General features: G+C 38.3%; 1 protein-coding gene across 1 annotated transcript; it reads right to left on the bottom strand.

The window, feature by feature from the left end:
- Positions 1 to 619: 619 nt before the first annotated feature.
- Positions 620 to 22603, bottom strand: LOC115229043 (putative uncharacterized protein DDB_G0277255; the record flags this gene model as incomplete). Its single annotated transcript, XM_036499084.1, is given in 3 exon segments — positions 620 to 2513; positions 2515 to 4416; positions 22591 to 22603. Coding segments are annotated over 2 exon segments (3787 nt in total), but the record flags the coding sequence as incomplete, so codon positions are not given.
- Positions 22604 to 25848: the final 3245 nt, after the last annotated feature.

Here is a 25848-nt window from a genome sequence, read left to right on the forward strand (position 1 = left end):
AAACAGGAAGTAAGAGTGAGAGAAAGTTGTGGTGAAAGAGTACAGCAGTGATCACCACCATGGTGATCTCATTCTCGCCCACATCATAAGCGGGAAGTGTAACCTCTCGAAAGAGCTGTTCTTCACTCCTGCTCCGGAGCGTCGGCTGCGGGGTCATTCCGAAAAGCTCTACCTGCGACGATTTCATCTCAATCGAAGGAGAGGAGCTTTCTCCGTCCGGGTTGCGGATCCGTGGAACAAGCTGCCAGACGAGATGGTGAAGATGCCGACGACCGCTTTGTTCAAAGCCTCCCTGGACCTCAAGTGGCCAGAACTCTTTACATGAACACCACCCTGTACTTAACTCCATGTCCCCCTACATGGCCTTGCTATTTGCTTTTGAGCCAAATTAACTAACTAACTAACTAATCCCTGCCGGAACCTCGTGGAGCTTTTAGGTGTTTTCGCTCAATAAACACTCACAACGCCCGGTTTGGGAATCGAAACCACGATCCTACGACCGCGAGTCCGCTGCCCTAACCACTGGGCCATTGCGCCTCCACAAGACAAGAAAATAAGGTAATATATAATGAAGATGAACGGAGGAAATTTCTTAGTAATTAATATTAAAGGAACTTACCTTGACCAAATGCAATATGTATATCGACATCCTTCACGTGACTGGTAATATCCTCCACAAAGTTTAAGGGAATCACTTCGTTCCACATCCGGAAGGCGAGTGTAAGAGTAGCTCTCTGCTCTTCCACGGGGATGCGGTTGCTGTATCCCGAATCTAACAAACGCCAGCGTATCAATTTCTTTTTAAACATTTGTCCCCAGCCGTTCGCCTTGTTCACTACGGGCGAGCGGCGTTTGCGTTGATGCACCGGCGGCGAGTCGTTGTACGTAAGAGGATCTGTCTCTTTCAAACGGCGCGCCGTCTCCCGCAGATAATTTTGCCGCGTACGATGCTGCAGCTCTTTCGGGCGAAGTCCGAATCTGATGACCGACAGCAGATAGGAAATCGTATGCGGTTGGTTCCACCACCTGGAATGAGGCGCCGACGTTTGCGGGGGTTGCGGACGCTCTGTCCACTGGATGATATTTGGTTTTATCGTGAAAGAGAACGGTGAATAAGTCACTGTTGGCAACTTCGGCGACGAGTGTGTCGCCGTTTCTGATTGACTGAGCAATTTGATAAAGAGTTTCTTTAGGTGAATTACATTATATTCGCCATCTTTTAAATAGTTGATGTCATTTTGGTTAGTATAATATGAGGTTAATTCTTCAAGTTTTGAAATGGCTCCCAACTTTATTATCCCAGCTGGAACGGTTTCGGTGTAACGTAAAGGTACAGAAGACCTTAAGTTTCGGTTATTATTATTATTATTATCATTATTATTATTATTAATATTATTATTATTATTATTATTATTAATATAATTATAATTATTATTGTTAATGTCACTGTCTGAGTGTATGACGTCATTTACGTCTTGGTCGTTTGTACCCAAAACTGGTGTCGCTAATGTAGCGATTGCGGGTCTTCTGTCTTCGTCGTCTGTCGTTATGGTTGTTGCCGTCGTTGTCTTCGTCGTCGTCGTCGTCGTCGCCGATTCTGACTGAGTCGTTTCTTTACCTGTGGCCACAGTGGCCGTCGTCGAAAGAGCTGTGTCGGATGTGAGGTGAGGAGGCACCGATGTGAAAGCCAGTTTTTCACGTGTTGAAGATGAATGTGGCGGTGTGATTGGTGACGATGACGATGATGATGATGACGTATCAATTGATGATGATGATGATGATGATGGAGCAAAAGTTCTTATATATGACGATGATGATTCTGAGGATGAAGATGATGATGATGATGATGATGATGTCGATGATGATGAATGCAATGGCGGCAAGGAAGAGCCTAATCTCGACCCTACGGGTTCTTGTTCAGGGTTCGATGTCAGCTCTGTCTCGCCCTTGACATGATCTTTCTCGTTATAATTACCATTATTATTATTATTATTATTATTATTACTATTATTATTATTATTATTATTGGTTATTGACTTATCAGAGTAATTGCTATTGCTATCCCTACTGTTCCTCTTACTACCACCACCACTACCACCACCACTACTAACACCACCACCACTACCACTACTACTACTACCACCTACAACAATCGGGCTGGTACTTTCCTTCTGTCTTTGACTGTAGCTTCTAGTCAGCGTACCTCTTCGCAACGGTCTCGTTCGAACCGTTTTTGTCGTATAAACACCTGTTTCGAAGTCCAGCCCGTTTGCAACATCTCTATTACCCTTAATACTGCTGCTGCTACTGCTACTGCTACTACTACTACTACTACTACTACTACTACTACTTACAGTGTTGCTGTTGTTTACTTTGGCGTCGTTAATAGCGGTGCACTTACATAAGTTACTGCTATTACTTGCTCTAACTCTCTCGCTACTACTACTACTACTACTACTACTACTTACTACTGCTGCTGCTGCTGCTAAGGTTACAGTTACAATTGTTGTTGCTAGTGCTTGGGTTACTATTACATCTCTCCTTACCATTACAAACGTGTTCGAAAATCTCATCTGTATTAGACTTACTACTACTACTACTACTATTATTACTACTGCTGCTCCTACTATCCAACTGAAATTCTTCTTTAAAAGTAGTAGCATTAGTAGCGGCTGTAGTAAGAATTGTAGCAATGGTGGCTGTATCGTTGTTGTAGTTATTACTGGTATTGCTATGGTTTATATTTTTGTTTTGTTGGTGGTTGGTGTGTGTGTTGTTGCTGTTGTTGTTATTGTTATTATTATTATTATTGTTATTTACAATGTGTGTGGCACTATTGAAGTTGATCACACTACGCTTGCTAATTTGGTCACCATCGGTTGAACCGTGGACAGCAGGACCACTGCTGTCGTCCGGGTTCGTCCGAAATTCAGATGACGATGGAGAAGAAGAAGAAGAAGAAGAAGAAGAAGAAGAAGAAGAAGAAGAAGAAGAAGAAGAAGACACTGCCGTAAAAGTTGGTGAAAGGGATGACCACGACGACGAAGACACATACGCTGTAGACGACGATGATGATGGTGATGGTGATGAAGATGACAATGATGATGATGATGATGACGATGACGACGACGACGACGACAATGTTTGAGAAGCGAACGAGTGAAAATATGGCCGCTGCTCTTGTCTACCTTCACTGCCTTTGCGTTCAACTTCACCATTCGAAACCGCTTCCTCCAGCCAAGACTCGTTCCATGGCTGCTCGTCACTCAACGTCCGTACATGGTCATCAGAATATTCCAGCCATGTATTGCTACTTGTTGATATTGATTTTGTTGTTGTTGTTGGTGGTGGTGTTGGTGTTGCTGTTGTTTTTAATTTCTGTTTTGTTTGTGAGTTTTGAAACTGTACAAATTTACGTGCATTATTATTATTATTATTATTATTTATAGTTGTTGTGGTTGTTACATTAGAAGTATGAGTAGATGTGTTAGAAATTGGTTTGGGTGTTTGTGATGACTGCGATGATGTTGATGTTGTGTTTTCTGAGCTAATTGTGTTTAACCTTGACGGCGCTAAGACTTTTGCCGTGTGGTGTCCTGCAGTTTTACTAGTCCGTACTCCACCTTCTGATACTGTTTCTTTCGCCGCTGTGGTTTTAGACGATGGTGTATCTGATTCAGCAATAACATCATTTAATAATATCTCACGGGCTAATAACGTGTCATTAGCGATCGCTTTGGTATTATTTGATACCGTACTGTTACTGTGTTCAGTCAGGGATACGATCGAATAACCATTTGCCGTATTCCGTTTCCAGCGACCTCTAGTGGCTCGAAATTTAGAGAAAGTCGCCACCAAGAGAGAAGCCAGCTTGGAAGTCAAAGGTAAATTAGAAGAAAGCAATGGGGATAAATTTGACGAGACAGATCGTTTGTCTCTCGCTAAAAACTTCTCCCCCTTGGTGGTGGTCGTTTTGATTTTTGAACGGGGTCTGTGAAATGCTTCCCGCTTCGAGCGTTTTCTTAGCGAGTTCATATTTTTTTTACTGTGTCGTTTGTTATCTAGTCGTCGATTGACCCTGTTTCCTCGGCCATGTCTCGGCTCCGGACGACGAATGTGCTTCCTTTTTGAATTTATGTGTTCATCCCTATACACGCCATCATCTTTGTCTTTATTACCACAACGAGAAGCAGACATCAGTTCCTTGGTCTCCTGGTTCAACTTACCTGTCACGGACAAGTGATAACTTTTCTGGTACTGGGTGATTGCCCACATAACCTTGGTTTTATCACAATTATATAATATCTGTTGATGCTGTACACTGCCTGGCCGACCATGCTGTCTGTTTGAGCGTGAACGGTACGGAGAATGTTTATGTTGCTTGCATTTTAGATATCCGTACCGCATCATATATGCCTGCAAATAAAACAAATGCTATTTAAATAACGACGAAGGAAATGTACATTATTGCGACGAAAATAGATAAATATCACAGATTAAATAAATAATGTTTCTCAACATGATACAAAGAACTCGTAATATAATATGTGTGTGTGTAAAGGCGGCGAGCTGGCAGGATCGTCAGCACGCCGGGCAAAATGCTTAGCGGTATTTCGTCTGCCGCTACGTTCCGAGTTCAAATTCCGCTGATGTCGACTTTGCCTTTCATCCTTCCGGGGTCGATTAAATAAGTACCAGTTACGCACTGGGGTCGATATAATCTGTCCTTGTTTGTCTCCTCTGTGTTTAGCCCCTTGTGGGTATTAAAGAAATAGGCATTTCGTCTGTCTTTACGTTCTGAGTTCGAATTCCGCCGAGGTCCACTTTGCGTTTTATCCTTTCAGGGTCGATAAATAAAGTACCAGTTGCATACTGGGGTCGTTCTAATCGACTGGCCACCCTCCCCCTCAAAAAAAAATTCGGGCCTTGTGCCAAGAGTGGAAAAGAATGTGTGTAGGCACGCACACACACGCACGTATATATATATATATATATAATATATATATATATATATAATATATATATATATACTTACATAGGCGCAGGCACGCCTGTGTTGTTTCAGAAATTTACTTACACACACACATATATTGTGAGCACAGCAGGAATCAGAAGGACTCAAATAAATTTAAATATAAGAAACCGAGATTCTTTATATGAATGCAAACATCCATTCTATACTTTCGATGTACTGAAAACGATGTGGTGAGTCTCCTGACTGACCGTTTCGCAGTTTGTTGATCGCTCCACAGAGATGTATCAGATTTTCTTCCCCAGTCGATATAGTAATAATCCTTTGTTATAGGGACAAGGCCTGAAAGTTGGGAGGAGGGGACTAGTCGATTACATTTAACCCCCTCCCCCTGTGTACCACTGGTACTTAATTTATCGGCCCTGAAAGTATGTAAGGCAAGGTCGACCTCGGCGGAATTTGAACTTAAAACGTTTCGCCCGGTGTGCTAACGCATCATTTTTACTCTAGGCTCAAGGCCCGAAATTTTGGGGGTGGGGAGCCAGTCGATTAGATAGACATCACTATGCAACTGGTACTTAATTTATTGATCACGAAAAGATGAAAGGCAAAGTCGACCACGCCGGAATTTGAACTCAAAACATAAAGACGGAGGAAATACCTGTTTCTTTACTACCCACAAGGGGCTAAACACAGAGAGGACAGACAAGGACAGACAAACGGATTAAGTCGATTGCATCGACCCCAGTGCGTACCTGGTACTTAAGGATGAAAGCAAAGTCGTCCTCGGTGGAATTTGAACTATAAACGTAACCGCAGACGAAATACCGCTAAGCATTTCGCCCGGCGTGCTAACGTTTCTGCCAGCTCGCTGCCTTTCTTTCAGTGGTAGTACTAGTAACATTATTACTACAAAACCACGACCACCAGTAGTAGTAGTAGTAGTGACGGTAGTGGTGGTGGTGGTGGTGGTGGCGATGGTAAACGATGGCTTCAACTATGTTATCACTAATAATCACCATTACAGTGATTTCTTTTATCAGCACAGTCTCGAGAAAGTAAACTAGGGAAGTCCCAGTTTCCAAATAAACATTTCTCACAAACATCTCATGTGCCTGTGTGTGTTCGACTTTACAGTGAGTGTATACGCGCGTACACACACTCACATTTATGCATACATTTATTTACCCACACACATACACACACAGATATATGTATATATATTTATATGTGTGTGTGTGTGTGTGTATCTGTGTGTAGATACACACACGTATGCACATGTATATAAATAATACATATATATAAACACACACACGGACACACACATACATATATATATATATGTATACATACATACATACATGTATATATACTCATATATGTTTTTATATACATATGGGTATATATGTATATACAAGCATATATACAAATAACAAGATAACGTATATATACAAACATATATACACGTTATATAAACATATATATATATATATATATATATATATACACACGAAGAAGGAGAGAAAGAAAACGTGTGTCTTTGACAAGTGAATAACGCGTGATTGCACACACACACAAACACACAACAACAACAACAACAACAACGACGACGACAACGTACAGATATAGTTAAAGGTGAAGTGAAATATCTCGCTCGTCGCTGACTGTAATTTGATCTAAAGAAAACTTGCTGCCTTGAGCCAGTCACTACTGATCTGTCTCCTATCGCTGAAGCAAATATTGCCCTGACAAGACCTCCTGACCTGTCCTTACACTAAAAGGTAACAACAACAAAAAGCAGATTGCAATAATTGATACAAGGTAGCAGCAGCTATCCAGTAGCTTGCTAGCTACTACCAACCTACCTACCTACCTACCTACCAACATGCCTATCTGCTTTCCTATCTAGTTACCCATTCATCGGCCACCATGTAGACAAAATTCCTTTGAGCATTTCCGTTTCTCCTGCAGAATCGTAAGCGCATCAGTCAAACTGCTAGGCAGCATATATTCCCGCCCTTGAACTTTTTCTTATTTCTTTACTACCCACAAGGAGCTACACACAGAGGGGACAAACAAGGACAGACAAATGGATTAAGTCGATTATATCGACCTCAGTGCGTAACTGGTACTAATTTAATCGACCCCGAAAGGATGAAAGGCAAAGTCGACCTCGGCGGAATTTGAACTCAGAACGTAGCGGCAGATGAAATACCTATTTCTTTACTACCCACAAGGGGCTAAACACAGAGAACAAACAAACAAAGACAGACAAACGGATTAAGTCGATTATATCGACCCCAGTGCGTAACTGGTACTTAATTTATCGACCCCGAAAGGATGAAAGGCAAAGTCGACCTCGGCGGAGTTTGAACTCAGAACGTAACGGCAGACGAAAAACGGCTACGCATTTCGCACGGCGTGCTAACGATTCTGCCAGCTCGCCGCCCTAAAGTTTTTCTCGCCTTAAAGTTTTTCTACTAGGTCTGAAATTTTAAGTGGGAAGGGGATACATCGACCACCACTGCTCAACTGATACTAATTTAATCGATTCCGAAAGGATAAAAGCAAGGTCGGTCTCAGCGGATTTTGAACTCAGAACGTAAAGACGGACAAAATGCTGTTAAGCATATCTTCCTGTGCGCTAACTATTCCGCCAGCTCGCTGCCTTAGTACCTCAAATAACAATCCTTTGTACTATAGGCACAATATCTGAAATTTAGGTGAAGGCGGCTTGTCGATTACATCAACCCAAATACTCAACTGGTATTTATTTCACTGACACCCGAAAGGATGAAAAACAAAGTCGGTCCTCAGCAGAATTTGAACTCAGAACGTAAAGCCGGAAGAAATTTTGACCGTAAAGCCGCTAAGCATTTTGACCGGTGCGCTAACGCTTCTGCCAGCTCGCCTGAGGCCTTTCTGCGCTAATTAAAGAAAAGAACACTGAAGATTTTTGAAATAAACATATACACACAGTCTCATGCGTTTAAAGCATACACACACACACACATACACTTAGAGTAATCATACGTTCTTATACTAAAGATGTTTATACACCGGTTACATGAATTCAGCTACAATTACCCAAACACTCACGTTTATGAATACAATATTTCCCTCACATGTTCACGAACCGCTGGGACTGTTTTGGACGAAATAAAGACGCTTTGTCACTTTGTTAGCGACCGATTTGAATTCTGCCGAAAACTTAAATCTCAATTGAAAATATACGCGTAGACACACTAGAAAAAAACCCCCCATCTATTTTTATACAATTATAAACATGTATACGTGCATGCAAATATATATATATATATATATATATAGGTGTAGATATTTGTGTGAGTGTGTGTATATATGTATGTGTGTGTGTGTATTAAATGTTTGCGTGTGTATAATGGCGATATGTGCGAGTATGTGTGTGTCGTCAATCAATTATGATGAGCATGGTTGTTTACTCACGTTTCTGGCATTAAAAACCCCCACAGAATACCTATGTACACAAGACACACACATTCGTATATATCTATGCAAATATAACGTGTGTGTGTCTGTGTGTGTTTACATATATATATAGAGAGAGAGATTGTGTGTGTAATCTGTGCGTGTATGTGTGAGCAGGAGATAGCAAGGCGAGCACAAACTTGTCTAAGTAAACTAAAACTTTAAGCACACATACACGTACAAAGGCATTCTCTCTCTCTCTCTCTCTCTCTCTCTCTCTCTCGCACTCACACGTTATACTAAATATAACAAACTTCGGGCAACTACAATCATACGGTAACATGAAAATCACAGGAAAAAAAAATAGAATCGTAAAGATCAGACATTCATGTTAACAAACACAAACATTTCATCTTCAATACCTGATCCCATTTTGATTCCCACCTTCCCGCATTTCGTGTTATTTTTTCTTTTTCCCTAATGTCACTAATGTTTCTTATTTCTGTGTGTGTGTGTGTATATATATATATATATATAATAAGAGAGAGATAAGTTATGTTAAATCTCTGAGCGAGAGATAAACAGTAACAGTGCGGAATCGTAAAATATATATTTGCCAAGTAAATGTGGCGGTCGTATAGAGGACGGTGTTACTGTTGTTTTTAACCCCAGAAAGGAAATGTCTTCCGGGTTTAAAAACAACAGTAACACCGTACTCTTTAGGACCACCACATTTAGTTGGCAAATATATATATATATTATATATATATATATATAATATATATATATATATATATATATATATATATGTATGTATATATATATAATATATATATATGTATATATATATAAGACCACAGTATAAATGATGGTCACTACATTTTTTTCCCTTTAGTAGAGTGCATTTGGCTTACGGCTGTTTCCAGTTGTCATTATCGGTACATTACTGATAGGTTTACTCAATTGGTTTATTGATCAGTTGAGAAAAGCCGAACGACTTTCACTCAAAAACATAATTCACCGCCCGGTCAAAGAATTGAAACCAAAATCTCTCGATCGTAAGTACAATACTCTGACCATTAGGCCATGCGGCGTCATATATCACTATTACGATATAGGTCAGACAATTGGATGTTGTTATACACCGCTGGTCACAATGCGCTTTTTCCATAGCTATTTGCTCATTAGTAGACAGAGATCGATGAAGATCGATGATGACTGATGAAAAGGCCTGATAATTATGACAATTTTGTCTTAGTTATTTTGTTGTTTTTTCATTATAGAATGCATCTAGAACTAAAGTATCCGATATATCTTGTGTGTGTGTGTGTGTGTGTGTGTGTGGTGTGTGTGTGTATGTGGGTGACAACAGTGTGTAAGTTGAAGGGTAGTTATTTGCTATTTCGAGAAAGTCGTGTGACGACCACGTGGAACGATTACAAAAATATTTAGTTTGTGCTGTATGCAATCTGAAATAGCAACAACAGCCTGGAATCGAACCCTGATCGCGAGGTTCGTTAATCGCAAATATAACGTATTAATTACATAACTAAATCAGCTTGCTCTTCACTGTCCTTCCGTCCCAGTTTAGTTACTCTTTTCATTATACACAAATATTTTATATTTTAGAGGAGAACCGCAAGGAATTACCCTATCCTCGTTTTTCTTTCCCCCAAGAGCATAGCTAAGATTACATAACATATTTGTGAATTGGTCTCATCCTACAATTGAGAGATTGACTGACAACACATCAAAAGCTGATATCATTCTTAGTTTTAGTTAAACTGCTTTTAGTCTTGGCTACGAAACACTATTATAGCCGTCTGAGATGCAATAAAGGCATTCTGGAACGCAGATGGGAAGGTAAGCGCATAGTCTGCGTTCCATCCATCTGACACTATGTATTTCGATCTTTCTAGTCACGAATAGACCACCAAATCTGTAAATGGATGTCTCAGAAGATTTTGTGCGGTAGGTTGAATGTTTATTTATTTATTTATTTATTGTATTTAACTGTAACGAATTTCATCATTCTACAGTATACACGCACACACACATACACATACACACACTTTACAATTTCGTACATAGCTATGTAGCTCGACACCCACTCGCACACACTTGTATGCTTGTATATCTAAGTGTGTGTGTGTGTGTCTGTGTGTGTAACAGAAAAAGAGGAAAAGCGAATGTGTGAGTGTGTGTAAGTCATAGTATACAGTATTATAGATCCATTTCAGAAGATCTTGGCAATCGGTTTAGCACCGGGTGTTAGAAAACTAAGACCAGGTCTTCCTCAGCGATGGCAGGTATGGAGAATATTATATATATATAATATATATATATATATAATATATATAAATATATAAATATATGCATATATACATACATATATGTAGATAGCTACATATATATGTAGTATACATGCATATATGGATACAGGACATCAAAAAGACGTTGAACACAATGAGAAACAAAAACATAAAAAATGAACTTATTTTCGAACAACGAAAAAAACAGAGAAACGAGACATGCAACGTAAAGAATATTCCCCTTCATCAGTTGTCCCTGTTTTATCTACTCCGCGTTTCGGAGGTAATATATATATATATATATATATATATATAAAGAGAGAGAGAGAGTGAGATTCTTATATAGATATGATGGTGGTATTGCAGCTTATCCTTGTACCTAATGGGAAAACCAAACCCGAAGAACGAAGGAGCTAGCTACATGTTGTGGTAAACGCTTGGGACGATCATTTTTTTTGGACGAATGAGTATGAGTATGTATATGTTGTGTATCTGTGTTTGTGTACCCCCCACCCCACCCAACATCGCTTGACAACCGATGCTGGTGTGTTTATGTCCCCGTAACTTATCGGTTCGGCAAAAGAGACCGATAGAATAAGTACTAGGCTTACAAAGAATAAATCCTGGGGTCGATTTGATTCGACTAAAAGGTGGTGCTCCAGTATGGCCGCAGTCAAATGACTGAAACAAGGAAGTAAAACCTTTTGACCTCAAGTTCCTCGCCTTCTTTCAATTTCTTTAAAAGATAAAGGACTTCTTTTTCACTTCTCTACATCATCTATGTTCGTTGTTATCGGTCGTCGTTTTTATGATGTTTGAATAAAGGTGGGAGTTGTTGAGTGGGTTAGTTTGTTAGCAGGCCTGCTGGCTGGCTACCTGACTGGTTGGTTGGTTGGTTGGTTGGTTAGTCAGTTAGTTTGTTTGTTTGGTTGGTTGATTGGCCGGTCACTCGGTCGGTCGGTCGGTTAGTTGTAAGAAGAAATGAAGGGGTATTTCTTGATCTAACATCAAGTAGAACAATCGATACAATAAGAGACCGTGACTGCTCGGTGCTCGCTATTAACAACCAGCGTAGTGGAAGTAGAATGTAAAAACAAAATTTTTTTTATAAAATCAAAACAAAAACTACGGGGAAAAACAATATCGAACGAAAAAGTAAACAAACAAATAACGATATAAATAACAAAAACAACAATAAAAATCTGAAGAAATGAAAAAAATATAAAATACACACCAAAAATAAATAGTATATTATATATATATATATATATATATATATATATATATATATATATATATATATATATATATATAGTAGAAGCTATTGTCTTACAGTCGAAACGGTGGTTGTCAGAAAGTTTACTTACGTGAAAGAAATTGACGTAGAAGTAGGTGTGTGGGAGGTGAGGTGTGGTGGGGTGAAGACAGGAGCAAACTACGTAAGGTAGAGGAGGAGGAGGTGGAGGAGGAAAGGAGGAAGAGGAGGAGGATGACGAGGTTAGGGAATGACTTTGAAGAAATCGATCCCACTCGGTTGTGAAAAATAAAGTTATTGAAGGACTAACAATGAGGACATCGTCACGTACCAGACAATAGAGGTTTAAACAAAAGGAAATAAATAAATAAATAAATGACCAATACCGTCAACACCACCATCACTACCACCACCACCGCCGCCAACAACATAAACAACAACACCGCAACTGCATACTATCATTACTAATAACAACAAGGGGAGGGAAGCACTCCGTCGGTTACGACGACGAGGGTTCCGGTTGATCGGATCAACGGAACAGTCTGCTCGTGAAATTAACGTGTAAGTGGCTGAGCACTCCACAGACACGTGGTTACCTTACCCGTAGTAGTTTCGGGGATATCAGCGTGACACGAGAGTGGCAAGGCCGGCCCTTTGAAATACAGACACAACAGAAACAGGAAGTAAGAGTAGAGTGAGAGAAAAGTGTGGTTTGAAAGAGTACAGCAGGGATCACCACCATCCCCTGCCGGAGCCTCGTGGAGCTTTTTTTAGGTGTTTTCGCTCAATAAACACTCACAACGCCCGGTTTGGGAATCGAAACCGCGATCCTATGACCGCGAGTCCGCTGCCCTAACCACTGGGCCATTGCGCCTCCACTAATAACAACAATAACAGTGAAGGAAATAGTGAAAAAATATACATCATTGCATTACTAACTTTTGTAATACAATAAATATTAGTTTTTTGGGTTTTTTTTTATTTTTTTTGTTTTTCGTCTCGAACCTTAAACTATTCTCTCCAAAATACCTGCGACCCGGGTGGTTTGCTCCTACTGCGATGCAAACTGGAACTTGGACTAACACGGCTGGGTCAATTAGGAAAGGAAGTCTTACGCTGAAGGAGCTTAAAACACCAAAACTCCAGAAACATCCAGAATAATGCATCCCAGAGCATCTGTGAGATTTATCAACCAAAACACACACACACACACACACACATACACACACATGTATATGTGGTCGTTTACAATCTCAGCGATGGTTCTTGCTATCAACATTTCTACAATCCAATAACATTATGGATAAAAGTTACATACAAAAGTTACACATCCCTGACGATTTGACAGTAGGTTTTGATTATGTATAATTTACATTATGCATATAATTAATAAACACCTTGTGGCAATGAAACGTGCATAAAATTGTGGAAATGAATTTGCTGATATGTTTATAGATAGTAGCGCAATGAAATGTATGAGAGAGAGAGAAAGAGAATGAGAAAGAGAAAGGGAACATAAAGAGGGAACTCTATCTCGTAGTGTTAAAAACACTATCAGTGAATTAGAATTAGTTTTCTGAAATCTTCAATAATAAAAGAAACGCGAAAGCCACATTTTGATGAAACAAATTAAAATTACAATTTATACGAATTTTTTATACAGTGTAGACTTTAATAGGTGTTTTCTTTTTATAACAGTTACACACTCTTATCTAATAAACAGCGTTCTTTATTATAGGGTAAACTTACTCTGTAAAAACCCGAAGCCCTTGATTCATTGGAAATTACTCAAAATACAATTACACGATAAGGAATATAAACAGAGCCCTAAGTACTGTTTATTTGTTGCGCAATTTAAACTCTGAATTACACTAGATGGGCAAATCTCTTAAGTGTTTCAGTCATTAAACTGCGGTGATGCGGTCGAACAAATCAACCTCCAGTACTTATTTTTAGCTCTAGTCCGTATTCTATCAGTTCTTCTGTCGAACCGCAAAGTTGCGGGGATGTATACTAACAAAACAGGTTGTCAAGCTGCGGTGGAGGGACACACACACACACACACACACACAACACACACATACACACACATGTATATGTGGTCGTTTACAATCTCAGCGATGGTTCTTGCTATCAACATTTCTACAATCCAATAACATTATGGATAAAAGTTACATACAAAGTTACACATCCCGACGATTTGACAGTAGGTTTTTGATTAGTAAATTTACATTATGCATATAATTAATAAACACCTTGTGGCAATGAAACGTGCATAAAATTGTGGAAATGAATTTGCTGATATGTTTATAGATAGTAGCGCAATGAATGTATGAGAGAGAGAGAAAGAGAATTGAGAAAGAGAAGGGAAACATAAAGAGGGAACTCTATCTCGTAGTGTTAAAAACCTATCAGTGAATTAGAATTAGTTTTCTGAAATCTTCATAATAAAGAAACGCGAAAGCCACATTTTGATGAAACAAATTAAAATTACATTTATACGAATTTTTTATACAGTGTAGACTTTAATAGGTGTTTTCTTTTTATAACAGTTCACACTCTTATCTAATAAACAGCGTTCTTATTATAGGGTAAACTTACTCTGTAAAAACCCGAAGCCCTGATTCATTGGAAATTACTCAAATACAATTACACGATAAGGAATATAAACAGAGCCCTAAGTACTGTTTATTTGTTGCGCGCAATTTAAACTCTGAATTACACTAGATGGGCAAATCTCTTAAGTGTTTCAGTCATTAAACTGCGGTGATGCGGTCGAACAAATCAACCTCCAGTACTTATTTTTAGCTCTAGTCCGTATTCTATCAGTTCTTCTGTCGAACCGCAAAGTTGCGGGGATGTATACTAACCAAAACAGGTTGTCAAGCTGCGGTGGAGGACCACACACACACACACACACACACACACAAACGTTGTGACTGTAGTAACCCAGGTTTGAATCCGGGTCACGTCAGCCTCCCTATAATTTTCCCTATAATTTTCCCTATAATTTTCACTGTCGGTGCCCCAACATGGCCACAGCCTCAAAACTGAAACATATATATATATATATATAAGTTAGAGGTATTTAGAGCCTCTATATCCAAAGATCCTTCTGATAATTACCTCAGTAGGTATATCCTTGGTAAAAGGTATATGGCAGCAGGTAATTTAGCGGGTAATCGTAGTTTACGGAGATGTACTTGCATAGCAAGTGATTTGATCTGAGATCGTGTGCTGAAACGAAAACAATTGCAGCGTGGAAGGTGTTTGTAAGCCATTTAAGAAACACACAATTATCCATTTTCTTCTCGTCGTCTCTATCTTATAATATATATATATATATATATATATATATATATGGATTTATATCTTCTAAAGAAGTTTTGATTAAAACTTTACTGTAAGTTTTATTTGCTTGTTAGCTAGTGAAGTAACCTACACCAAAATATCTATACCAAAATCTACACCAAAATACTGTCATGCCACCACCGATGGAGTGTGCACTCCACCTTGAGAAACACTTCTTTACATGTTTAACTCGTGACGGGCTGTGATTCTAATCGCTTTGTGATTAAAAGTGCTATATAACCTGAACTATTTGGACTACAATATCGAATATTATTTTTCCTTTTCATTTTTTGCTTTTAAACAATAGTCAGGCGCCTTGTCCAACATTGGTAAAGACGTCTTTTTCAAAATACAACACTCTTTACCCAATAACTGAGAACCCAGTAATTTCTTTTTCGGTATTTTCTTTTGTCTCTTTTTGTTTTTTGTTTTTTAGATGTTGCACTGATATTCGTGGAATCTATTAACTAATGGAACATTTTAAGCCACATTTAAGCATGTGAACACGTTTTAACTTGATGAATGCGTGTATGTTTGACACCGAAACAGAGACCTCTGACTCTGCGTTGCAACGAAACAAATGTTTTCAAAAGATTTTGTATGCCATCTTGTAGACAGAAAGTTGACAGCTTTAAACTTAGAAGAGCTGGTTTGAGGATATTTTTTTGTGGTTTTTTTTTTCTCTAATAAGTCAGAGTGAGTGTGTGTAACAGTCACCGTTGATTTTGAGGTGGTTAAGGCTATTAAAATATATGATTACAGACATCGGTCAGAAGACGTTTAATTACAAGGAAAAAGATAGTCAAAATTGCTTGGTGCAAGGCTTCGATGAAAGTGATGTAATTTCAGTGTTGCAATGCAGAATGATAAATACACAGAGTCAATGAAGTATTTTAATTGCAGTCAGGATGCAGACAGGAACGACAGAAGAAGACGGGAGAAGGAGGAGGAGAAGGGAAAAGGAGGAGGAGGAGAAGAAGAAGGGAGAAGGAGGAGGAGAAGAAGAAGAAGAAAAGGTTGTTGCATTTGCGGTATAGGAAAATGTTTAAAAGATGGACACTTCTTTATGCCAATAAACCAAACAAAATTGGAAGAATTTTCTGGAAAAGAGATGGCAACGATCAATCTAATAATGTTTTGAATTCACTCAAAGAGATCGATATTTGTAATGAAGATGTGAAGGCAGCAGTGTTCTGGTTAACTGAATCAAACAAAATAACAGAACATTACATAGTAAGTATATACGCTGGCACTGTTACAAAACTACTAAAGTAGCTTAGAAAATTAACAATATATTTCGGGCGAATATATTTTCACAATTAACGATATAATTCGGAAGCTCCCTTCGCATGTAAAATATACTTGTCGGCAAATTATTTAGAATACTCAGCAATCAAGTTTTACATACTATATATATATATATATATATATATATATATATATATATATATATATATATTTATCAACTATGTAATAACCTTATAGCGTGCTTTTCCATAGCTCCTCTACTGGTGCCGGCTACCATATGCTAACAGACAACAGGAATTCTCCTTTTATTACTGGATATACATGTGGAAATCCGTTAATATCCGCGAAGTACAACGATGTTATAATACAAGAAGATGAAATAAAAAGGTTTTAGTCCAAATCACTACAATTGTTTCTGTCCGATATATATACTATATACTGTGTGTGTGTGTGTGTGTGTGTATTCCTTCCGGTCTTTCAAAATGTGACCGCGTGTGTACGTTGGCGATTTTTTGTCCTTTGTCTTCCCTTCTCTGGATCTTTCCTTCTCCTATGTTTCCGACGAAGAGCTCCGCTCGAAACGTTAAACTCTCCTTCTTTCCTGAGCGTCCAATAATACTATATTTGTTCCACGTCCTCGCGTTGTTCTGTTTTTTTTTTGTGCTTTCTTGTTTGGATTAACTTTATATATATATATATGTACACAAAGTAATTGTATTTCTGCATATAACTTTATCTTGCTTCATTTAAAAACAAAACTGTCCGACGACCGGGTACGTGAAATTCTGAGTAGCAGTTTGGGGATATTTTTGCTGCTTTTTAAGAAAGTGTGTGTGTGTGTATATATATATATATATGTATGTACTACATTTTTTTTACTTGCTAGGGTCTGTGTTGCCTCGTTTTTTTTCTTCAACTGACAATCAAACCCCGTCTTTTTCAAGATACACATCAAGCAACAACGATATCTATATATAGCCTAAAAAACAGTGAGTGTATCGGGCATTCCATCTGACAAGCTGAGCGGCTAATGTTTGTAAGCAATTTTAATAGTCCTTACATTTCAATCAAATTCTCTCTCTCTCTCTCTCTCTCTGACATACAAAATAAATAAATAAATAAATAAATAAATCAAAAGAACCCCACCAAATACGCGCACGAACACACAAGACTTCTGCAGACCTTTTCCTAACTTTTAACATGACATACATCTTCAGAATACGTACACAAAGTAAGTGAATCTTTACCCGCAACTTCGTGTCCTTCATCATCTTATCAGTTAAGAGTGTGTATATATATTATATATATATATGTATATTATGTGTATAATATATATATATATTTATGTGTATATATATATATATATATATATATATAATATATATTATATATATATATATGTGTGTGTGTGTGTGTGTGGTTATATAGTATATATATATATATGTATATATATATGTATATATATATGTGGATATATTGTATATATATGTATATATATATGTGTGTGTATATAATATATATTATGTATATATATATGTGTGGTGTATATATATATATATATATGTATATATAATGTGTGTGTGTGGAATATATTATTATATATATATATATATGTATTATAATGTGTATATATATATATATGTATATATATGTGTGTGTGTATATATATATATATATATATATATTATGTATATATATGTGTAAATATATATATATATATATATATATGTATATATATATATATGTATATATATATGGTATATATATATATTATATATGTATATTTATTGTTATATACATATATATATAATATGTTATATATCATATATATATATATATGTATATATATACTATATATATGTATATATATATATGTATAATATATATATATATATAATGTATGTATATTAGTGTATATATATATATATATATTTATGGATATATATTATATATATTATATATATATATGTATATATATATATATTATATTTATGTGTATATATATAGATATATATATATATATATATAGTATTATATATATATAATATATATGTTATATATATATATATATGTGTATATATATATGAAATACCTTTAAAGACCACAGGCCCGCTCCCCCAGAAAAAAAAACCCCTACAAAAGAAACCAAATGCCCACCTCAGTCTTTCGCTTTTCTTTTGGTCTTCTTTTTTATTTTTCCCATTAAATAAGCCTTTTATTTATTCCTTTATTTGTTTGTTTGTTTGTGTTTGCTTCTCTTCTTTATATATTTATTTATCGTTTTCAATCGTTTTACGTATCGCTTGTACAACACTCTGGAATATGAGCCGAAAATGAGTGCTACGTTCATATTTAACCGTAACCCAAGACAGTTTTTTACTACACCATCATATTATATTGCTCTCTGTCTCTCTCTCTCTCGCTTTGTACAAATATATGTATATATGTGTGTGTGTATGTGTGTGCGTTTAGACATATATGTGTGTACGTGTAAACATGTGTATAGGCATACACACGCACACACACACGTACATATATATATATACACACACACATATTTTTTCTTTACTACCCACAACGGACTAAACACAGAGGGGACAAACAATATATATTCACACACACATACGTGTATAAATATATATATATATATATATATATATATATAGAGAGAGAGAGAGAGAGAGAGAGAGAGAGAAGAGAGAGAAAAGAGAGAAGAGAAGAGAGAAAGAGAGAGAGAAGAGAAAGATAGAGGGAAAAAAAAGAGAAAGAGAGAGAGAGAAAGAGAGAAAGAGAGAGGAGAGAGAAGGTAGGGAGAGAAATGGGGGAGAGTATGCCCAGTGTTTTGGACTGAATGCAATCTATCCAAAGTCAATAAAAGGTGATTGTGTGCGCGTATAAGTGTGTGTGTCTGTGTGTGTTCGTGCGTACGTATATGTATGTATGTGTGTGTGTGGTGTGTGTGTTGTGTTTCTTTCAGTCACGACTCAGCAGCTATCTTGTAATGTATGACTCCGACATCTCTGGAAATAAAGGTTTCTTAAATTACGTCATTGAGAAATTTGATGTCTTACATTATTGCTTTTGTTGGTGTTGTTGTTGTTGTTGTTGTTTGTATTGGCCTGACTCCTGATACGGCATTTTGTTTTTTTATTTTTTTTTTTTATTTTCATGGCCAGCCAGCCCAGCAAGCCAATAAGTTGAAAAAAAAAAATCATTGTTGTCTCATGGTGATTATTTACAGTTAATAGAACCGAGTTATGCTTGTCGAGGAAAACAAAACAAAGAAACAAAAAAAAGCTAAAAAACCACGACATGAATACAACAAACACACGCCAATGTAAACATACACAAAACATATACAGGCATAAACAAACACACGTATATATTCGTTCTTTTATGACGTATTTGTACGTAGATTGTATACACAATACGTACAAACATACATAGAATTATACATTCGTACATACAGAAGTTGTTGCGCGAAGCAGTGATGAAAATAGACAAGCTTTAGGTCAGTTCTCTTATGAGAGCTCAAAACCTCTCGTGGAAGCGCCATCCAACAAAAATGCAAATATATGGGGAACTACCACCTGTGTCATCTCTTGTGAAAGGTAGGAGAGTCCAGTTTGCTGGACATTGTTGTAGAGCTGAAAAAGAAGTAATTTCTACTCTTCTCCCCTGGAAGCCATCTGCTCGCGATACCAGAGGGCGCACACTCTTCGAGAGGCGGTTGGATGGAACCTATACTAGCCTCCTTATGAGAGCTCAAAACCTCTCGTGGAAGCGCCATCCAACAAAAATGCAAATATATGGGGAACTACCACCTGTATCATCTCTTGTGAAAGGTAGGAGAGTCCAGTTTGCTGGACATTGTTGTAGAGCTGAAAAAGAAGTAATTTCTACTCTTCTCCTCTGGAAGCTATCTACTCGCAATACCAGAGGGCGCACACTCTCCTACCCTGATGTAATCTCCAGGGATACAGGCATCCAGCAACAGGACCTCCGTAATGCTATGATGGACCGTGAAGTCTGGCGAAACATAGTAAATTCCATTGTCTCGACCACGGTCGAACAATGATGATGATGATAGGTCAGTTCAAATACGTTTGGGATGTATTTCAACTTGTAAGAGGCTATTTCGCTACGGGTTACTAAGGAGGGAATATCTTTCGCTTTAGGTGAAAAAAGGTGTAAGAACAGCATTGTCATCTCAAAACACCCTTTTACTCTTTTACTTGTTTCAGTCATTTGACTGCGGCCATGCTGGAGCACCGCCTTTAGTCGAGCAATCGACCCTGGGACTTATTCTTTGTAAGCCCAGTACTTATTATATATGATCTCTTTGCCGAACCGCTGAGTGACGGGGACGTAAACACACCAGCATCGGTTGTCAAGCAATGCTAGGGGGACAAAACACGACAACAAACAACACACATATACATATATATATATACGACAGGCTTCTTTCATTTTCCGTCTACCAAATCCACTCACAAGGCATTGGTCGGCCGCGGGGCTATAGCAGAAGACACTTGCCCAAGATGCCACGCAGTGGGACTGAACCGGAACCATGTGGTTTTAGCAAGCTACTTACCACAGAGCCAAGATTATTTTTATTTCTTTATTGCCACCCAAGGGCCCTAAACATAGAGGGGACAACAAGGGACAGACAAAGGATTAAGTCGATTACATCGACCCCAGTGCGTACTGGTACTAATTTATCGACCTAGAAAGGAGTAAGACAAAGCGACCTCGGCGGAAATAGATTATATATACATGTATAGGAGTGGCTGTGTGGTAAGTAGCTTGTTTACCAACCACATGGTCCCGGGTTTAGTCCCACTGCGTGGCACATTGGGCAAGTGTCTTCTACTATTGACTCGGGCCGACCAAAACCACGTGAGTGGATTTGGTAGACGGAAACTGAAAGAAGCCTGTGGTATATACATATGTGTGTGTGCGTGTGTATGTGTGTGTGTCTGTCTTTGTCTCCCTACCATCGCTTGACAACCGATGTTGGTGTGTTTACGTCCGCGTAATCAACGGACCGGCAAAAGAAATCGATAGAATATGTACTAGGCTTAGAAAGAATAAGCCCTGGGGGTCAATTTGTTCGATTAAAGGCGGTGCTCCAGCATGGCCGCAGTGAAATGACTGAAACAAATAAAAGAATTACAGGATAAAGGAACACACACACACACACACTTATACGTATATACATACGTACGCATATACACAAACACTTGCACACACACACATACATACGTATAACGATGGATGGATGGATGGATGGATGGATCGAGGGATAGATGGATGGATGAATGGATGGGTGCGTGGGTAGACAGATATTGTAGGGAATCATTGTAGCTGTGCTTGATTTATGAAATCTTCGCAAAAATAAGCCAGAATTGAAAACCTTTTAACCAATTATATCTTAAGTCGCTCCAGTTATCTTAACGACTCGTCGGCTTAGATAGGAAGAGATGATGTGTGACAGTTCTAAAGAGGCAGCTTTGCAAAGAGGTGTGAGCGAAGCTTTCAGCATCTTCAGAAAGCTATCACCAAAGCGATTTAAGATCGTTGTGTGTTTTTCCTTAAAGCGTTGCTTAAAGGTTTAATGCAAGCAATAATAGTCATGTAAATATAGTCAAAGAGCAGAGAAAAATTGGAAGAGGGAGGAATGACAGAGATATTGTACGGATAGAGGGAGTGGGATATGATTAAGGGAGACGGAACGGGATTATGCATAGTATATTTTTGGTTTAAAGAAATTGATTGGAAAATAATGGTTCTTATGTACTTTAATGTAAATTTTCAATAGTTTTAAATGCGCTTTTATGAGAAAAAAGAAGGAATTATGCATAGATATTATTAGCTCCACTGAAATATAATAAATAAATAACTATGGACGTGTGGTTAAGAAATTCGCTTCATAACCAAATCATTTCGGGTTGAGTTCCACTGTGTGACACCTCAGGTGAGTTTCCTCTTCTATATCCTCAAACCGATCAATGTTTTGCAAAAACCTATAATTAGGCTTACGTGTGTTCCGCCTGCATATATGTGCTTGTATGCGCAGGGCCGGATCAAGACCCTCCGAGAGGCCCTAAGCACTTATAAGATTTTGATACCCCCATATACATATGTAATTCAAAATATAGACAATAATACCATAAAATAAATTTATATTTTTCAAAATGAAATAGAACAGTAAGATGGTAAATAATACTTATTTTTATATACGACCAAGTTTATTTATATTTCAAAAGTTTTCTCTAACTTTGACCAGATCCTCCTATGACACATGATATATTTGTGTGTGTGTGTGTGTGTGTGTTTGTGTGTTTCTGTATTGCCCACTGGGGGGGGGGGGGGCTAAACATAGAGGGGACAAACAAGGACAGACAAAGGATTAAGTCGTATATCGACCCCAGTGCGTGAAAATAGTACTTATAATCGACCCCGAAAGGATATGAAAGGGCCAAGCCCAACCTCCGCTCCCGGGGGGGAAAGGCAAAGTCGACCTCGGCGGAATTTGAACTCAGAACGTAGCGGCAGACGAAATACCTATTTCTTTACTACCCACAAAGGGCTAAACACAGAGAACAAACAAGGGCAGACAAACGGATTAAGTCGATTATATCAACCCCAGTGCGTAACTGGTACTTATTTAATCGACACCGAAAGGATGAAAGGCAAAGTCGACCTCGGCGGAATTTGAACTCAGAACGTAGCGGCAGACGAAATACCGCCAAGCATTTCGCCCGGCGTGCTAACGATTCTGCCAGCTCTTATCACTGCAGGAACCGAAGATAAACCACCGTGGTCTTAAACTGAAAATATAGTCGTAAAGATAGTCTGTCACATACGCATTTTATCGATGTAGCGATATTAGTAGTTGTAGTTAGTAGCAGCAATAGTATTGTTTAAATATGGTAACAAAACAAACAAAATATCAATAACGATAATGATAGCGTCCGAGGATGATGATGACGATGAGGATGAAGGCGGTGGCGCTGACGACGACGATAGTGGTGCCGCATGAATCTATTGTCGGTCGTCCCGATGAATATAATAAATATGCTTTCTAGACGTCTTGTCGCCAGTGTTGGATGGACCGATAGCCGCTGGCTATATTTTTAACATTGTAACGAAGGCTAGCATAACTTACAAACTTTATCCCCTAATTTTAATGACCTGTTGTTTATAGGTCATGAACTTTCATTAAAAAGCTTCACTGGTAATCGTTGCACTGTTTTTTTAGCTGCACACGTTCATTACTGTACGAGAAGTGCAGCATAAACGTACAGAACTAAATGTTGCAACCTCTCTGTATTCACTTGCATTTTACACAGAGCCGTTAACAGAAAAAATTCAGTTATGCAGTTGCTTTAAAGTATTGGATTTCGGTTTAGCATTTTGAATATCTCCAGAGAGATATTGAATACTCAGACATCGAAACACGGGAAGTGTGATTGTTTTTTTTTATCAATTGGGAATTGTTTTCATGTTTCTGCCTTTCTTTCTGTTTTCGTTTGTTTTTGTTTTTGAATAGTAAAGGGGAACCGGTGCAGACGGCTTAGTAAACTGATTAATTATTTTACGGTATCTGGTTCAATGTTAGAGAGGTTAATCTTCCCATGAATCACAATGATCTAGCCAGCCCTATAAATACCGGGGTATTTAACTCTTGATTTCTTGTGGTAGCATTTAAGTCAATGAGATCCAACACTACATCACTCACCTCCCCTCCCTAATCAGATCAGCCAGCTAACCCTTACAACCCGTTCTGAGTTCAAATCCCGCCGAGGCCAATTCAAATTTGATTTTTATCCTTTTAGGGACCGTTAAAGTACCAATCAAAGGTAGCAGACCAGCGGAATGGTTAGAGCGCCGGATAGAATGACTAGCTGCTTTTATTCCGACACTTTGCGCTCAAAGTTCAAATCCCGTTTGGGCCAAGTCAAATTTGCTTTTCATCCTTTCGGCCTACCACCAAAGTTTCAGGCCTTGTGCCTATAGTAGAAAGGATTATTATTATTATTATTATTATTATTATTGAGTGAGAAAGCGGCGCATGGCATAAAAGTGATGCTGGGATACTAATTATACGAACCCTAATGCACCCATTATAACTACCCGTCTGATAAGGGTACACCAGGCATACGTCGAGCTGGCAAAAAACGTTAGAACGCCGGGCGAAATGCTTAGCAGCATTTCGCCCGTCTTCACGTTCTGAGTTCAAATTCCGCCGTTGTTGAGGTTTGCCTTTCATCATTTCGAGGGGTCGATTTAATTGACTAACCACCGCTGCCGAAATTGCTGGCCTTGTGCCAAACTTATTATTATTATTATTATTATCATCATCATCATCTCTGTAATTGTGGTACGAAGCCAGCAACTTTTAGGATTACATCGGTGCTAGTGCTCAACTGGTATTTATTCCATAGACCTCGGAAGCAGAAAGGGTAAAGTCGACTTCGGCGGTATTCCAACAGTGATCGTGCATATAATAAGGTCACAAGAAATACTGCAAGATTTTGTCCGATGCGTTAACGAATCTGGTGATGAATATGGCAGAAAAGATGAAGATGATGATGATGATGATAACGAGGGAGGAAGTGGGATAGAAGGAGGACTGATTTATGATTCACTCAGTCTGGAGATGTACAAAAGAAGAAAAAAGAAACTCATATCAGAGCAAATGAGAAATGCCATCTGATATAACAACAACAACAACAACTATTTCATGCCCTCCACCTCCAACCACTCACCGCCACCGCCCACCACCGTCTCGGCAACTAGCTGGTCACTGTATTTAATTCTCTCTGGCCCACCACCACCACCAAAACCACCATATAAAAGTATGACTCCGCCGTCCCATTAATAAATCCAGACAACTGTTATGTCTTTGCTTGTCCCACCGTAGCCTTTGCCGACCGAAGGACCTTAGTTTCATTATAGACAGGGACCAGTGGGGATGATTTATAATCACAACTAATCTAGTATTCATCTCCGTGAGATAAAGGGCTCTCTTCTTCTCTTTTACGCCTTCCTCTTCTCCTCTTCGTTTTCTTCTTGTTTCTCCTTCTTACAATTTTGACGTACCATACGTAGTTGCTTTATTTGTTTGTTTGTACTTATTATTATTATTATTATTATTATTATTATCATCAAAGGGAGCGAGCTGGCAGAATCGTTATCACTGTAGGCGAAATGCTTGGCGGTATTTCTTCTGTCGTTACGTTCTGAGTTCAAATTAT

The sequence above is a fragment of the Octopus sinensis genome, unplaced genomic scaffold (genome assembly GCF_006345805.1).
Source record: "Octopus sinensis unplaced genomic scaffold, ASM634580v1 Contig11658, whole genome shotgun sequence".
NCBI classification, from domain to species: domain Eukaryota; kingdom Metazoa; phylum Mollusca; class Cephalopoda; order Octopoda; family Octopodidae; genus Octopus; species Octopus sinensis.